Source organism: Ictidomys tridecemlineatus, chromosome 8, assembly GCF_052094955.1.
Source record: "Ictidomys tridecemlineatus isolate mIctTri1 chromosome 8, mIctTri1.hap1, whole genome shotgun sequence".
NCBI classification, from domain to species: Eukaryota; Metazoa; Chordata; class Mammalia; order Rodentia; family Sciuridae; genus Ictidomys; species Ictidomys tridecemlineatus.
In genome coordinates this window covers 142,270,461-142,289,090 of record NC_135484.1, presented here as the reverse complement: position 1 = coordinate 142,289,090, position 18,630 = coordinate 142,270,461, and the positions used below count along the sequence as shown (strand labels likewise).

At 37.8% G+C, this 18,630-nt stretch overlaps 1 protein-coding gene across 1 annotated transcript in view; it reads left to right on the top strand.

Moving 5' to 3' along the window:
• The window catches only part of LOC101968337 (uncharacterized), a 312,858-nt gene that overhangs the window by 212,407 nt on the left and 81,821 nt on the right, over positions 1-18,630 (top strand). The window contains exon 16 of the mRNA XM_005327522.2: positions 2,398-2,561. Within this exon, the coding sequence (XP_005327579.2) occupies positions 2,398-2,561 (164 nt within the window). The remainder of the gene's footprint in view (positions 1-2,397; positions 2,562-18,630) is intronic.

The following is an 18,630-nucleotide window of genomic DNA, read 5'->3' as shown; positions in this document are numbered from 1 at the left end:
ACTACAATTCCACTGAATACAAAATTGTCCTCTGTAGCCAGTCATAGTAGTGCACACCTATGATTCTAGCTACTGAGTAGGGAAAGGCAGGATGATCTCTTGGTCCAGGACTTTGAGACCCCATATCAAAAGAACAAAAAAACACTTGCTCAGCCTTCTTCTCAATCCTGATTAAAAATGGAGGAAAGATTTGCTATGGCATCTTTTCAGGATCAGTATGTATGCATGATTACATATATCTGCCCAGGATTGTAAAAGATGTAAAATAAATAAAGCATGTAAAATAAATAAAAAGATGTAAAATAAATAAAAAGATGTAAAATAAATAAAAAGATGTAAAAATAAATAAAGGTTTTTTACCCTCAATTTAGTGAGATAAAAATAATACACGGGGAACAAAGGCAGTCCAAAGCAAAATGGAAAAATTATCGTTCTACAAATAATTTTTAAGAATCCCTGTCTTAGGCTATATTGTGCTTCTATAACAAAATACTGGAGACTGGGTAATTTATAATAAACAGAAATGTATTGTTTCATGGTTCTGGACTCTGGGAAGTTCAAGATTGACAAATCAGCATCTAGGGAGAGGTTTCTTTCTGTGTCATTCAATGGTAGAAGGGCAAACAGAATAAGAGATCGAACGCACAGCCCCAGCCCTTTTATAATTGGCATTAATCCATTCTTCATGACCTAAAGACCTCTCCTTAATCTCAACACAGTTGGAATGGGCATTAATTTCCAACACATGTGTTTGGGAGACACATTCAAACCTTTCCATTCCTTTGGAAGTGACCAGAATAGTGGAAGGACTGAAAGTCAGAAACAGGGGAAGCGGTGTTCTGTCCTAGCTCTGCCATTCACCACTAGATAAGTCAGTTAACCTCTCTAGCCTTTAATTTCCACATAGCATCATAAAAGTATTAATATTTACAAATAACAACACAACACTGCTTAGTATCATTCACACACACCCATGTGTATACACATACACACCACTTAATTTTACCTTCCTTATGTCTTTTGCACTTAAATACACCTAGTAGATGTGCAATATATGTGGGTCAAATGATTGACCATGTTTGATTAGATCATGTTATTGACCTCAGATATATCACTTTCTGTTTTGTTGCTTTGTTGACGAATTTCGGATTTCTTCATGTTTAAGAAACTGCAGAAAGGTAAAATCTGGGAAAGGGGAAATGGATGATAGCCTTCACCTGCTGCTTAGAGACCTAGAAGCAGATCTATACCTTGCAGATAGACTGATTAATGGCATAAAAATAAATGTTATGGGCTGGGGATGTGGCTCAAGCGGTAGCGCGCTCGCCTGGCATGCGTGCGGCCTGGGTTCAATCCTCAGTACCACATACAAAAAAAGATGTTGTGTCCGCCGAAAACTAAAAAATAAATATTAAAATTCTCTCTCTCTCTCTTTAAAAAATTAAAAAAAATAAATGTTATATTGTGGTAGTAAGAGAAGCACTAGTTGAGAGCTATAACATCTGAATTCTGGTCATTGCCCGATTACAAAATTTGGTGTAGGGAAAATACAAATCAACCTGTCTCGTCTTCTATTTTCTTTTACACATATGTGATTTGGATTAACTACATTTAAAAGTGCCTCTTTAAGCTCTACTTATATACTTATCAGTTTAAAAACACTCAAAAAAATCTTCTGTTTCTTTTGTCTTGCAGAAAAGATACATTATTTAACATTTATATTCCATAATGCTTCCAGTTGATGTGATAGGAATCAACTAAAGAATACATATTCTATAAAGCTCAAGGTCAATGTTGCAATATGATGATTCCATAGGTCCTTAGTAATTTGTATTTGTCTTTGAAGATCCCATTGCCTGGCATTCATTTATAACCCAATATAGAATATGTTTTTCCTTGTCTAAAAAAAAAGGGCTTATCTTTAAGTTAAATTAATGTAAACTTTGGTTTTCAAGCTCATATTAAATAGCCTGATAACTTTTTTATAAGTTTCTAAAATAAGCCATCTCTTTTATGCATAGCACAAATTAAATTCCTATCAAATCTGCTTCAGAAATAAAGGAATCTTTCCACCATCATATTTAATTTCTTCATATCTTGTGCTCATTAAATTCAGAAGTTAATAGCACATAAATAAAACATGGCTTTTGCTTCATGAATTGCATGTCGAGTGCATGCATTTAAAAGCTTAGTGGGGAAAATAAGAAAAACCCAGTAAACCAAGCATGCAAAACCCTAGCCTATTTTCTTTTCCTTTGTGCAGCTAAAGATCTGGCAATTTTTAGTTGTTAGAAGATTTAATTTAAAAACAAATTATGGTATCATAGAGTCTTTATATTAATCTAAGTTGAAAATCATTTTCCATCCCTTCTCTTTTAATCTGTTTTCTTCTGTCAGAGGCTTACACCTGATGGGGAGATGCCTATAGCCGATGCAGCCAAGCTCTACTGGGCGTTTGTAAGAAGCAGGCAGCTGGGGATTCTTGGTGTGATGATCACGATGCTACTTTACATTCTCCTGTTCATCATTTCTGCCCTGATTTTGTATTTGTATTGTCTCAGGTAAGGTGCTTCCATGATTTAATTCTTCAGCATGTTTAGCTTCTAGTCTGGGAATGCAGTTAGCTTGTGCAAATATGGTTCAAGAAGTCAGTGACATCTGTACATCACTCAGGTGACAATGTCTATGGTGATGGGCAACACCCACAATGAAAAGCAGCCAAACAATTATTTGCCTTTTACAGAAATATTTCTCCCATGGAACAGAGAGCTGATTTCACTGTGAATCATTATATTGATTTCTCCAAACTAAGAATCAACATGAAACCAGTTATCCCCTGGTATCCAAGGCTGGGAAATTTCCTGGGAAGCTTGTCTACAGTTCTTTTTTCCTCTTGTCTTCCAACTTGCTTTCTTCCCACACTTCCCACTGCCTGCCCCAAATCACCAATGTAAGAATCAACCTCTGGCTTTGATCCTGCAAGTCATAGGGTCATCAATTGAATAGTGTGTGTGTGTGTGTGTGTGTGTGTGTGTGTGTGTGTGTGTGTGTGTGTGTGCACTCGTGCGTGAAGAACAATAAGACAAGCAACAAATATAGGGCAGTAAAAAAGGCTAGGCAGACATTTTTTTATTGATTTTTTTTTTCCTGCTGGGCAGAAGCTCTTCAGTTTGGAGCAATCCCCCCCCCCTTTTTTTCCTTCCTTCCTTCTCTCCCTCCCTCCCTCCCTTCCTTAGTTTCTTTTTTTTGCCTGCACTTCTTGGTCTCACATCCATGAAGTCATTGTCAGGACCATTGTCATGAAACTTTTAACTTGAGGGGTTTTTTTTTGTATATTGTAAAGATAAGGGTCTGTTGAGCTTTGGCGCTCTCTCTCTCTCTCTCTCTCTCTCTCTCTCTCTCTCTCTCTCTCTCTCTCTCTCTCTCTCTCTCTCTCGGTACCCAGGATTGAACTCAGGGGCATTTAGCCACTGAGCCACATCTCCAGCCCCCCCCCTTTTTTTCTTTTGAATTTTATTTAGAGACAGGGTCTCACTGTGTTTCTTAGGGCCTTTCTAAATTGCTGAGGCTGGCTTTGATCCTGAGATCCTCCAGCCTCAGCCTCCCAAGCTACTGGCATTACAGGCATGCACCACTGTGCCCTGCGTTGGGTCTGCTATTTTTTCAAATGAATTTCATGACTGCTCTTTTGATTTCTATGAAGAAAGTCATTGGAATTTTAATGGGAATTGCATTTAATCTGCACAGTGCTTTTGGTAGTATAACCATTTTGATGATATTTTTTTCTGCCTATCCAAGAGCATGGGAGATCTTTTTATCTTCTGAGGTCTTTTTAAATTTCTTTCTTTAGTATTCTGTAGTTTTCATTGTAGAGGTCTTTCACGTCTTGTGTTAGGTTGATTTCCAAATATTTTATTTTTTGAGGCTATTGTGAATGGGATAGTTTTCCTAATTTCTCTTTCAGTTGATTCCTTACCTATGTATATTAACACAATTGATTTATGGGTGTTAATTTTATATTCTGCTACTTTGATGAGTTCATTTATGAGCTCTAAAAGTTTTCTGGTTGAGTTTTTTGGATCTTCTAAATATAGAATCATATTATCAACAAATAGGGATAATTTGAGTTCTTCTTTTCCTATTCATATTCTTTTAATTTCTTTCTTCTGTGTAATTGCTCTTGCTAGAGTTTCCAGGATGATGCTGAATAGAATTGGTGAAAGAGGGCATCCTTGTGTGTTCCAGTTTTTAGAAGGAATGCTTTCAATTTTTCTCCATTTAGAATGATGTTGGTCTTGGGTTTAGCATAGATTACTTTTATAATGTTGAGATATGTTTCTACTCTCTCTAGTTTTTCTAGTGTTTTGAACATGAATGGATGCTTTATTTTGTCAAATGCTTTTTCTGCATCTACTGAGATATTCATGAAATTCTTGTTTTTATGTCTATTGATGTGATGAATTATACGTATTGATTTCTGTATGTTGAACCAATCTTGCATCCCTGGGGTGAACCCCACTTGATCGTAGTGCACTATCTTTTAAATATGTTTTGGTATGCTATTTGCCAGAATTTTTATTGAGATTTTTTTTCACCTATGTTCATCAGGGATATTGGTCTGAAATTTTCTTTTCTTAATTTCACTCATATCATCCTTCATGTCATGGATCAGTTTAACTAGTGCACTCTAAACTCCTTCTCTGACATTTCTTCCACTGTGGTGTCAATGGATCCTGTTATTGGAGCATCCTGGTTTGTGTGTGGTGCTTTGTTCCCTTATTTTTTTCATGTTGCTTGTGTGTCTACCCATCTAGCCGTATGGATCTGAGGCAGTACAGTTTCTACCCTGGAGAATTACAGTGTCCTTGTAGGTTTCCAGTACCTTGCCATTAAGGGGGAGATAAATAATAACCACAACCAATGCACAGCATTAAACCAAATAGCTCCTGATAAGACAGCTACAGTTCTGTCACAATAAACAGAAATGATATGATCAGTTATTAATTACAATAAAAACAGTAAGTTTGCAAAAGGGTTTGCAATTTCAGGTGGCAGATAAGGAGAAAACAGCAGTGGTCTAGGATGATTATGAGGGAGGGGGAAAGGAAAGAAAGTAAAAATAATAAAGGAAGAGTGAAAGAAGAACAATAGAAGAAAAGAGAGAAAGAGAATGAAGGGAAACAGGTAAGTGAGAAAAATATATACATATATAGTAAAAATTGTGAAAATAGAAAAATTTAAAAATAAAAGAATATAAAATAAAACTGAAATATACTAACCAGACATTCTGGCCCTTAATAAACTGATCCATGAAAAATAGCTGTTTTCAAAAAGGATTGAAATGTAAGAGAAAAAAAAATTGATGAAAAGTTGAAGAATTGTTTGCATTGGAGAGCAAAAGCTTTTCCGCTTGTCTTCTCCACTGGGTTTGGTCTGGAGTGTGATGCTTGCTCCACCCTCAGAGTGGGGTTGCTAGGGTGAGAGAATTAATCCTGGAGGCGGGACCCCTGGAGCAGGGGTTTAGGTTTAGATATGCCCCAGGCTCTTTGCTGAATGCCAGTTGGTCTGCAGATTTTAAATCAGCCCACCTCCAGGGCCCAGCAATTACTGGTCCACACTGGAAGACTGTACCCCAGAGATCATCCCTCAGTTCCACCTGTGTCGGGGAAGACACAGTTCTTAGTCCACTCCATTCCCTGCAGACCCCATGTTTCCTGGTCTTGGGTTCAGTCTCCAAACTCAATCTCTCCTGCCCTCTACCCTTTTGAATTCCTGGTCAGATGCATCTCTTCCTGCAAGCAGCTGGCTTAGAGGGGGGGAAGGGAAGAGCTGGGTGGATTTCCATGATCAGTAGACCCCTGTGAAAACCTCTATCCAAGCTTGATTTTCTCCTGGTCTCTTAGGCATATTCTCTGTCATGCAGCATTAGTTTGTCAGGACTATTTTATGGGTCAGCCTCTGATCTGCCAGAAATTGGCTCCCTCTGCTGCCAGCCCCCACATGGTGGCTGCAAAATGGTTCCTTCCTTTATCCTCCACAGGCCACTGGGAAAGATGTGATTTCTTTCCTTTTTTTTTGGTGGTGGGGGGGTAGGTGCTGGACATTGAACTCAGGGATACTCAACCACTAAGCCACATCCCCAGCCTTATTTTGTGTTTTATTTAGAGACAAGGTCTCATTGAGTTGTTTTGCATCTCACTTTTGCTGAGGCTGGCTTTGAACTCCAGATCCTCCTATCTTACAGCCTCCCGAGCAACAAGGCAGGCTGAGGCAGGAGGATTGTAAGTTAGAGACCAGCCTCAGCAACTTAGTGAGTCCCTATCTTGAAAAAGAAAATAGAAAGTGCTGGGAATGTAGCTCAGTGGCTAAGAATGTCTGGGTTCAATTCCCAGTACCATGATTTAAAAAGAAGGAGAAGGAGAAGAAGGAAAAGAAAGTAAACTTTCAGGAGTTAATGAGCTAAATTTCCATTCAGATTGACCTTGAGATATCTTTGATGTTGCCAAGGGAACATAGGTTATAAAAAGTTCAAAGATGAATGTAGAGCTCAGGCAAGTCAGTTGGCTATGATTTTGTGGTGTGGAAGCCTTGGGCTTCATTGCCTTGCAGGATGGAGGCTAAATCAAAGTGGGTGAACTGAGTCCAGAATGAGAGCAAAGGGTCTGCACTTATCCACTCTTTTTCCTGAGAGCTCTGCTACAAATGGACAGTGATTAGAAAAAGATAGCTTAAAAAGTGACTTCTAAAAATGGTTGTGACTTGAATCTACTTCTAGGCAGAGTTGAAAATTCTATAGGGAAGGGAACTGCTACCAATAACCCAAGCAAAGGAGGATGATAGGTTGAGGAAGGTCTCTGAAGACATGCAGTGGAGCACAGAGACAACTTTGCACAGAGATAATCTGACACAAAAGACCTTGTCTCATGATGTGACCAAGGAGAGGAGAGGGTGAATGCAGATGCTGGGTGGTTTGCGGCAGGATGCAGGGAAATTCACACGTAATAGCTATTCTTATTGGAGGAGGTGAATTTCCTCCTCAAATCTTCCTTCAGTAGATGGATCATTCTCTGATGTGGCCCTTAGGTCACTAACAGCTGCAGTAAAATTGCCTAGCTCTCCAGGGCATGTGTGTTATTTAGGTCCAGGCTTGGTTTGTACTTTGACATGTCATAAGTGCTGTACGTCATCTTTCCAGGGCACTTCCTTTCCTGGGGAAGGCAAGAGTCTTCTCTGATCATCCAGTTTTCTTTTGACCACTCGCTTGCAGTGTAGCCTGAGGGAAGATTGTCTCATTCGCTAGAATTTAGGCATTTCCTTGTATATCAGGGTAAAAATAACACATATGTGTAAATTCTATGACGCTCCACATGAGTTATCACTATATTATTTCAAATGACTAGTGCTTCCAAGAGAAGTTAAAGAAATGAAAGGCTACATCATGTAGTTTAGATTTCTGTAAGATTCACCAGGTATTGTTATGTATCATTTATTCCCCCACCAATACATCTCCTTTCACTTAAAATAACTGTTTACAGCCATACTATTCACTGAGATATACATTTTAATCATCTAGATTAATTATAAAGTAACAAAAAAGTGAAGAATTTGTGCACCAAATAGTTAGAATTTAAACCTTTGCTACTCAAAACATTTGCTTTAAAAAAGAAGAGAAAAATGACCCTATGGGGAGATGTATGTAGGAATGGGAATTCCGCTCAGTAATGGACACAGAATGATTAAGGTCAAAGCAAAGGTGATGGAGTGTATGGGCATTATAGAGAAATAAACTGGAAAATGTAGGGTAAATAATACTCAATGTAGCTCCTACTGTCCTGCCTTGATGGAACTAGGCATGATCAGTTATCCAAAGTAAGGTTTTGCTTGTATTTTAGAAGCAGATACCCTTATCATTATTTCCTCTATTTTCTTTCTTTCTTTCTTTCTTTCTTTCTTTCTTTCTTTCTTTCTTTCTTCTTCCTTCCTTCCTTCCTTCCTTCCTTCCTTCCTTTCTTTCTTTCTTTCTTTCTTTCTCTTCCTTCCTTTTTTATTTTTTTAATCTTTTTTTTAATAATGATAAAATAATTTCCTACAGGCAAAAAATATCTGTCTTTTCTATCTTTTCCATATGCATCAATAAAATTCCTCCAGAGTGTGAAAAACAACAACAATAACAACAAAAAAAAACTCTCCATACTGCTATTCCTAAGGTATCTTTCTCTGAAATGGCCTAATGCTGGGTGGACTAGTTCTATGAAGGAAGCGCCATCCACAGCAGATGTGTCTAGTCAGTGAAACTGGGTTTTGCACTGGCCTGACAATAAGAAAGAGACCCAGACATCATGAGGACTCACCTTAGTGAAAAGTGCCACTGTAGAATTGCACGTTGACTGACTTAGGTTAGTGTGTGCTGAATCCAAATGTTAACACCGCCACCCTAAGTCGTTCTGTGTTTTCCATGGAGGCTGTGGAGACAGTAGTGAGAACACAGCTGGCATTATGGGAACAACAGTGAAATTAAGTCTCTGGTGCTGGTTGTTAATAGAGAGTTTTGTTTAGCTCTGGGCACCGGAAGCTCACATTGTGGGGTCTGCTGTGTAAGCCCCAGATTGGGCCCTCTGGAGGCCCGCTAATTGGCTGTCATTCCTCCAAAAGCCTGAGTCATTTCTTGCTGAAGGGATTCTACTAGAAAAATTCTCACTCCCCCGTAGCTGTGGTAGGAGAGGTGACTTGAAAAGGCATAATTATTTTGACTTGATTTTATAGTTAGGAAGAATAAATATTTAGGCAAAAATTGAAACTGCAGAAAAGAGTCAAAAAGTAAGTGAAAAGCACACCAATAATTTCTTCATCTAGACAAAACATTGCTGATCGTAAATTTATTCTGATTTTTTTCCCTACATATATTTATTTTTACAAAATTGAAATGATCTACCATGACTATAACTCCCTGTGGTGATTTTCTACATAATATTGTATGATACATTTTGCATTCTTTACTAACTTCATAAACATGCAATGCCTGTATGACATTTAAGTATTTCTTTATTGCTGGGCAATAGATTGTTTCATATTTTATGCATCTTATAAAGAATTCTAATGAACATCTTAAGGCACATGGTGGTGTCCACATTTTAAATTAGTCTTTGCATAGGATCCTAGAGACCCATGCATGACAGTTCAGATCGTGTGATGTTTCTAAGACACTTGGTAGGTACTGCAGAATTGTTTCGAGAAAGTTTTATGGGTAAGGAAGCTTATAGACCTATAATCACATCATGCATTAACCTTTTTAGTCTAAGACAGAATTTCATGATTTTTCCAAATGTGTATTCTTTTGCTTACTAGCTTCTACACATTCTTAATATGTTCATTACTCATTTATTCCTTCCCTGTGAATTCCCTTTTAACTGTCGTTTTTGCTTTATTTTCTATAGATCTTTCAAATGTTTTTTCCTACTCAGTTATAGGAGCTTTATAGATATTGACAGTGTTGACTCTTTTGTCATAGTTTGAACAGATATTTTCCATTTCTTAATCACTGTGTAAGTTTATTTTGATTTTAAAATAAGTACATTGACGTGTGGCAAAGTCTTTTATCATATTGTGACTTATTTAAATGACTCAGTTTGTTAAAAAGCCTTCCTCATTTTGAAGTTTTATAGTTATTTCCTTCTGTGTTTATAAGGTCTGATTTTTTTCCATTGAACTTCTTTTCATGGGCCAGGTGGAAGTCATTGGAATTGGGTAGTGTCAAGATCTAAATGGAGCACCCTTTTATCTGTTTTTACTGGTGTGTTGTTTACCTTGATATAATTACTTAATTATATCAAGTTAATATATATAATAATACATATAATTAATTAATACCTAATGATATTAATTATTTTCCCATCCTATTGAGTTTTAAGCAGTTTAGATTCTTCTGTTTCTAGTATGATGCACAAAATGAACTTCTTTTTTTTCTAGAGCTTCTTTTGCAAAATTTATCTTTTTTACCAAATATTTATTTTTAGGTATTTACTATAAGGATGACGGATGGGGTGAGCCCCATCCATGAGTTGGATGTATGTTTGGCCTTGCACACTCCATCCCAAGAAGTCTTCATTGGTATCATACAAATGTGGTCTGATTATAAATCCTTAAAATCTGCATAGCACCAAAGATCTACAAGCTATTTACATAGTTCTTTAGAGTTTGCAGAGAATGAGCAATCATAGTTTAAATGTGATACAGCCGAATTACTGTAGTATGCTGATTTTAAGTCCTATGGGTATAGACTGAGGAATGGGATAGCTGGGTCAAATGGTGGTTCCATTCCAAGTTTTCTGAGGAATCTCCATACTGCTTTCCATAGAGGTTGCACCAATTTGCAGTCCCACCAGCAATGTATGAGTGTACATTTCTCCCCATGTCCTCACCAACATTTATTGTTGTCTGTATTCTTGATGATTGCCATTCTGACTGGAGTGAGATGAAATCTAAGTGTACTTTCCTCTAATTACTAGAGATGTTGAATTTTTTTTCATATAGTTGTTGATTGATTGTATTTCTTCTTCTGTGAAGTGTCTGTTCAGTTCCCTAGCCCATTTATTGATTGGCTTATTTGTTTGTTTGTTTTTGTTTCTTTGTTTGTTGGTGTTAAAATTTTTGAGTTCTTTATATATCCTAGAGATTAATGCTTTATTTTGAGATGCAGGTGGTAAAGATTTTCACCCAATCTGTAGACTCTCTCCTCACATTATTGATCGTTTCATTTGCTGAGAGGAAGCTTTTTAGTTTGAGTTCATCCCATTTGATTCTTGATTTTACTGCTTACACTTTAGGGGTCTTGTTAAGGAAGTCAGATCCTAGGCCAATATGGGAAGAAGATTTGGGTCTACTTTTTCTTCTATTAGGTGCAGGGTCTCTGTTCTAGTGCCTAAGTCTTTGATCCACTTGGAGTTGATTTTTTGGCAGGATGAGAGATAGAGGTTTAATTTAATTTTTCTTCATAAGGATTTCCAGTTTTCCAGCACCATTTGTTGAATAGGCTATCTTTTCTCCAATGTATGTTTTTGGCATCTTTGTCTAGTATGAGGTAACTGTACTTGGGTGGGTTTGTCTCTGTGTCTTCTATTTTGTACTACTGGTCTACATGTCTGCTTGGTGCCAATACTGAGTCATTTCTTGTTTATAGCTCTGTATTATAGCTTAAGTTCTGGTATTGTGATGCCTCTTGCTTCACTTTTTTTTTTTTTTTTTTTTTTTTTTTACTAAGGATTGCTTTAGCGATTCTGGGTCTCTTATTTTTCCAAATAAATTTCATGATTGCTTTTTCTATTTCTAAGAAGGATGTCATTGGGATTTTAATAGGAATTGCATTAAATCTGTATAATGCTTTTGGTGGTATGGCCATTTTGACAATATTAATTCTGCCTATCCAGGAATATCGGAAATCTTTCCATCTTCTAAGGTCTTCTTCCATTTCTTTCTTTAGTGTTCTGTAGTTTTTCATTGTAGAGGTCTTTCACCTCTTGTTAGATTGATTCCCAATTATTATTTTTTTTCAGGCTATTGCGAATGGGGTAGTTTTCCTAATTTCTCTTTCAGTGGATTCATCACTGATGTTTAGGAATGTGTTTGATTTATGGGTGTTGATTTTACATCCTGCTACTTTCTTAAATTCACTTATTAGTTACAGAAGTTTTCTGGTGGAATTTTATTAGATCTTCTAGATGTACAATCATGTCACTGGCAAATAGTGATAGTTTTCCTTTTCTTTTCCTATTCACATCCCTTCAATTTCTTTCTTTTATTTAATTGCTCTTGCTAGAGATTCCAGAATGATGCTGAATAGAAGTGGTGAAAGAGGACATTCTTGTCTTGTTCCAGTTTTTATAGGAAATGCTTTCCATTTTTCTCCATTGAGAATAATGCTGACCTTAGTTTTGGAATAGATACCTTTTATGTGTTGAGGTATGTGCCTATTATCTCTGGTTTTTCCAGTGTTTTGAACTTGAATGGGTGCTGTATTTTGTCAAATGGTTTTTCTGCATTGATTCTTCTTGAATGGGTTCTTGGTTGCTGCTCCATTGCCTGACAACATCAGACTCTCAGTCCTTCATTCTTCCAAAGTGCACTCTGCCAGTGATTCTCCAGGAACTTTCCAGAAGCCTTCTGTCTTAGACTGGGGTAACACCATTGGTCCCTCTTGTTTTGAGGCTTCAGCCTCTTGGATGGCACAGCTTCTGCTTCCTCCAGCTCTCCAGCCTGCAGATGGCCGTTATGAACTATCCAGCTTCTGGTTGGATAAGCCAATCTAACGAGTCCCCTTTTTATAATCCTACCTCCTGTTGATTCTGTTCCTCCAGAGAACCCTAACTAATACACCCTGATAGAAATGGCCTATGCACATTATGACATGCTTAAATAGGAGCAGATCCTTTTCAGAGGTTTAGATACCGTATCGCGTCAGCTCCAGTAAACTGGAGAGTTGTAATGAAAATGGCTCATTGCTGTGGGTGCATGTACTTCAGGGTCCCTTCTCTGCTCTTAGATCCTGAGAATTCTGGGGTGGGCCATGGAGCCACACTGTGTGCTCATCCCCCTGCTATATGTCTTCAGTAGACAGAGTGTGCTTTACTCCCCCAACTTTTCGTATCTCTAGCTGCAAGAAGCTGGGAAAGTTTAATTGAATGTTTCTTGATATGATTTTTTTTCCCTCTTAAAAACAGAACAAAAACTTGTCAGTTAGTTAAGACTAAATAACCAATTGATTATTTGGTGAGTTGACTTTTGTTAAATTAGCCTGATTCTGTGGGTTTTTTTTTAATTTTAAAATTTATTTGTTGTTTTCAGATATACATAACAGTAGGGCATATTATATAGGGTATAATATACATATTACACACACATGGAGTACAAGCCATTCCAATTTGGATCCAATTCTTATGGTTAAACTTGATGTGGACTTACACTGGACATGTATTCACATATGAGCATAGGAAAGTTATGTCTGGCTCATTCTACTGTTTTTCCTATTCCCGTTCTCCTTTCTTCCTTTCATTCCCCTTAGTCGAATCCAGTTATCTTCTCTACTTCCCCTCCCAATCTTCCCTTGTTATGAGTTAGCATCCACATATCAGAAAGAACATTCCACCTTTGGGTTTGGGGGACTGGCTTATTTCCCTTAGCATGATATTCTCCAGTTCCATCCATTTACTGGCAAATGCCATAATTTCATTTTTCTTTATAGCTGAGCAATAGTCCATTGTGTACATACATCACATTTTCTTTATCCATTTATCTGTTGAAGGTTTCCATAGCTTGGCTCTTGTGAATTGAAAATTAGCCTGATTCTAAAACCTCCAGGACAATAGAAACTGAAATGATTTACTAGAAATTCTGCTTTCATCTCAAGATATAGGAAACAGCATGTGAGATGTGCTGAGCAGGTGTCAGGAAGGCATGTGTACCTGGAGGAAATGACAAGGTGAATGTTCATCTGTTTGGCAAAGCCCAAATCCTAGGGTTGGGCTAGTTTAAGGTAGTTGGGGCGAGAAGTTTCCTTGTGCACTTTCATGTAAATACTTGCACCTGATGGTGTCGTCCCCATGGACCTGTGCCTGCCCCACCCTCCCTGCCCTAGGTCCTCATGGCTGTCTGCATCTTGTATGATCTCTCTAAAACTCCCCCTGAAGAGTTTTCACCATCCTTTTCACCAAAACAATTGGATAGATAACCAAACAAATAAAACAACTTCTTTAGAATTCCTGCCTCCAATGAAGTAGGATTAGATGCGCATAAAAGTGACACGTTGAACACTGTACCATGTATTTGGATGTTACAGAAGTGGTCAATTTGAATGAAAAAGAAACATTGGAGCAAAATAAAATGAAATTATTGGACTGGATTGGGGGATAAGCTTTTTGGTCATAATTCACCCTTCTCTTTCTCTCTATTAAAAAAGTAAAATAAAATAAAAGTGCCTGGAATACAATGGAACACAAGTTCCATTGAATTAACTACTTGAATAAATAGAGGAATACAATTTCTTATATGACAAAGAGACGCCTTTCAAATAAGATACAACCGACAGGCTGCATGTTTAAATGACACATCTCTCAAGAGTTTTTGATTTTGAATACTCAGCTGGGTATAACGGACTATGAAAATGTATACACGCAGCTCTCACATGAGTCATTGTAGTTACCAAAATGATCAGAGTAGGGTTTTAGTTTGGTTTGGTTTGGTTTGTTTGGGCAAGAGCCAACAATAAATAAATAAATAAGGTGCAATGTGAAAAGTTACGAAGCTTCAGAACAATGCTCATAGGAGAAGAAATGAAGAACGTTAACTTGATAGACACAAAGAATCCAAATGCAAAGAGCCCAGGGAAGTGATAACCGTGTCAGAGATGCAGAGCCTCCTTTAAACTCCCTTCTTGACAGTCCCCTGCTCTACCTTGATATCTCCAAGTCTTGATTCGACTGTCCCCAGCCCCCATCCTCTGCCTCCCTGCCCAAGTAGTCTTCCCCAATGATCTGTGAAGTAGGTTAATATGAGGCATGCTTAGATGTGCACCATCACAGATGAGCTCCTGGTGATCCTGATCACACTTGCAAAGGAGCTGATCTGACAGACCGTGTCTCCGCCTTTAGTCTGGGTTCAGCACCTGAGCAGCCATCCTCTTAGCCACTGACCTTGAACTTGACACGGGCCTTTTATCAAGCGCTGGGCTGGTAAGTTCAACTTGAGAAAGTGCTGCCACAGTTGTTCTGGTTCACTTCCTCTTTACAGTTTGGATTTCCCTAGGACAGATCTTCCTTCCTAGACTAGTGAGTCAGTAGCCTCGAAGGAATATTAGTCAATATGAGCCGGTAGAGTTGATTCTCAGGAAGAATAGAATCCTAACCCTAATCAATATATTATTAGCTCTCACAATAATCACAGACTCTCCCAGTGTGGATTTAAAAAATCCCATCACGTACCCTCTGACTCGGCATATGGAGACTTCACAGAGAGCTTTCACACTTCAGGAGATCACTCTTGGCAAAAGGTTCCTGGATGTGGCCACAAAAATGCAGGGAACAAATCCAAAACAGACAAACGACACTACATCAAACTTAAAAATGTCGACTCATCTAAGGAAACAATACAGTAAAAAAGGCAACTTACAGGATGGAATAATTGAAAATCCTTTATTTGATAAGGGATTAATATTCAGACCACAAAAGGAATTTCTTCAGCTCACCAATGGAAAAAAAAAATAGCTCTAATTTAAAAAAATTAAAAAGTCAGCAACAGGACTGGAAGAGACATTTCTGTTAAGGGTGTAAAAAAGAAGATGCTCAACATCACTCATTATTAGGAAAAGGGAAATACAAACCCCAATGAGACATCACCTCACGTGTAACCAGACCATTCCTAAAAAAAAAATGATGGAAAGTAACAAATGCTAGAAAAGACAGAGAGAAACTGGAACCCTGAGCACTTTGGATGGGAATAAAAAATAATACAACCATTGTGTACAACCAGGTGGAGATTCCTCAAAACATTAAAAATAAAATTATCTGATCTTGCAATCTCACATCAGGTGTATTTCCAAAGAATTAAAAGCAGGACATATCTGAGAGATATTTGCACTGCCCCCCATGTTCATTTCAGCATCATTCACAATTGCCAGGAGGTAGAAGTAACCCAAATGTCTATCAACAGATGAATGGATGAAGGAAGGAAATATAGAATAGCCATACAATGAAATAAGAATATTATGCAGATGTGAAAAGGAGGGCTATCCCGTGACATGTTACAACATCGATGAACGCCAAATAAATAATGCTAAGTGAAGTAGACCAGATGAATTCTGCACCATCCCACTCATCTGAAGTGCCTCAAATTGTTAAAATTACAACAATGAACATTAGAAAGGTGGTTACCAAAGTCTGGGGAGTGGAGGAGGGTGAATTGGTGTTTAATGGCTGTAGAGCTTCAGTGTTGCGAGATCTATTCTACACAGTGAGAGTGTACCTAAAACCAGCGAACTTTAAACTTAAAAATGATAAAGGAAAAAAAAAGCACATTTTTTTGGTTAATTTTCTATAATGAATGAGTGTGATTCACTGATTCAGCTCCTGGATTGAAGGGGGATAGAATGATTTGAGCCTGCCTGTCACTTGCCGGTTTTGTGTCCTTTGGCAGAGGTGTCTGTTGACCCTGCTCCTTTATCTTTAAAACGTGGATAATAAAATCAGGCTTAAACCTTTGAGGAATAGAACTAAAGTGTACAAAAATGTGTATTACAGGTGTTTATTCAATAATATTCATATTGACTATAATTATGTTTTCTAATGGCAGTGTTGTAAATCAATTTATTAAGCATATTTTTAGCTGAACGGCACTTTAGGCTATTCTGTTTAGTTCTAAATTTTAGTTCTTTCAAGGTAAATCCAAATTTAGTGTAGCGACTTAGAGTTTTCAATGAATGTCAAAGCACGTCACATTTAGGCTCCAAAGGGACTTCAAAATTGACATCTGGAAAAGAAAGCCACCGTCTCCTTTTTCAAATCTCTGTTCATCTAAGATTTCCTATCCCAGCAAATGGGATAGATCACCATCTACATACAATGAGAGGAGGGGAGAGGGAGGGTGAGAGAAGGGAGAAGGGAGGAGGAGAAGGAGGCAGAGAAAGACAAAAAGAAAAATGAGAAGAAACCTGGGTATTGCCTTGAAATTCTCTCTCTCAGCCACCATAGCCACCATCTGCTGAAGGTCTATCTATAAAGTATGTCCAGTCTCTTCCTTGACCCCCACCCGAATGGGTAAGGTTATATTTCTTCTTCTTCTTCTTCTACTCCTTCTTTCTCAATAGGCTCCCTTTGCTCTAACTGTCATGGTTTTTAAGCCACAAGAAACATCACTTCTTGCTTGAGCCCATATAACACCTTCCTATTGCTCATACTGTGAGTGCTCTACGGACCTGGGTCCTGCCTTGCTGTGAGGTCCTGTGCTCTTTACATCACTATGTCACCTCCACCTTGAGCACTGTGACACCTTTCTGGAGTCCTTGTCTTACCCCTACTGGTTGTGATCCATCCCTCATATTCCCCGAAGTTGCAGGTAACTGAGTGAAGAAACTAATGAGGATGATTTTTCTCATTCAACCTCGAGGGCACACATACCTTGGAGGACATTGTTCTCATAACTGGACACGGAGGACAGGACTCTGTATAAAGAAGCAAGAGGAGGGTCTCAGACCACTTCTCACCCGATGAACAATTTCATTTTCTGAATTTCTTTCTCTTTTTCTTTTGTTTATACCTTTATTTTGTTTATTTATTTTTATGTGGTGCCGAGGATCAAACCCAGGGCCTCACACATGCAAGGCAAGTGCTCTACTGCTGAGCCATAGCCCCAGCCCCTCTTTCTCCTTTTCCTGAAATGCTCTTTGCCTTCTTTTCTCTCTTTACAGATCCTCCCTTGTGTTTCTCTTTTCCTCTATTTAGTATTATTTCAAGCCAAAGTCATGTGAATTTCAATCACTCTTCAACAGAATGGAGGGCATCTGAGGATTTCTGGAAAATCAACAAAAACTGCATTTATACCTACGGCTTGTGTGTCATTCACCTCATTTAAAGTGTTCAACAGCTCTGTTAAGGAGTAAGTGGGATTCAACGTGTGAAAAAATGAGAATAGATTTCAGCAAGAAGGGGCTGGTGACACCAAAAAAAAGTTTGATTGTTTATATGCTGTCTCTTATCAGAGCTGTCCCTGTGTCCTTCTGATGTGACTATAAAAAAACAAGTATTTCCACATTGACTACCACACGTGTAAAGTCACTCCAACAAATGTGCCTGCAACTTTTGGAGTTAGAAGGAAACAATTAGGTTTGATTCTTCTTTTTCAGATGCATATTTGCATCCAGAGCTATTCAAAGTCATAGATTCCATCCTTTTCGTGACCCTTAAAGTAGTACAGTAGCTAAATGTTCACACTTGTCCTTTTTAGCTTTAAAAGAAATGTCACATACTAGGTTTCTGTAAATGACCCACATTCAGATGTGAACCAAACATAATAGCTTCTGCCACTCACCAAGCAATGAATTGCCGCAAATGTAGGACACAGGGCAGAGGACTTGGTAAATTGCTTTGTTTCATCGGCCATCATCGGAACCTGTGGCATAATATGTGACCTATTTCTATAAACAATCATGCCTAAGGCTTCGCAGACAGGTGGAATGTAGTTTCTCTTTTAATTACATTTTGAAGAAATAATTTAAAAATAACAAAAGTTTTTCAGCCATTGAATCATTATATTGTTAAAGGAAATCCACATTTGCAACCATTACCATATCACAATATATACTTGAATAGAATAAAATTTTCACTTTTTTATTAAAAAAAAAACAACTCAAGCCAACAAAAGCTGCAAGAGTTCTACAATGAACTTGTATATTCTTCTTCCAGATCCACTAATTGTTAAAAAATATTTCATCTGTGCTTTTTTTTTGTCCTCTCATGTAGGATCCAATAGCTTAAATTTTACATAATTCAGTTTGATATTTTCATATGCACATACATACATCTAAAATGGCAGAAAATGAGTAAAAATGTATATGTGTATGATTCTGATCCACTTGAGAATAATTTCATT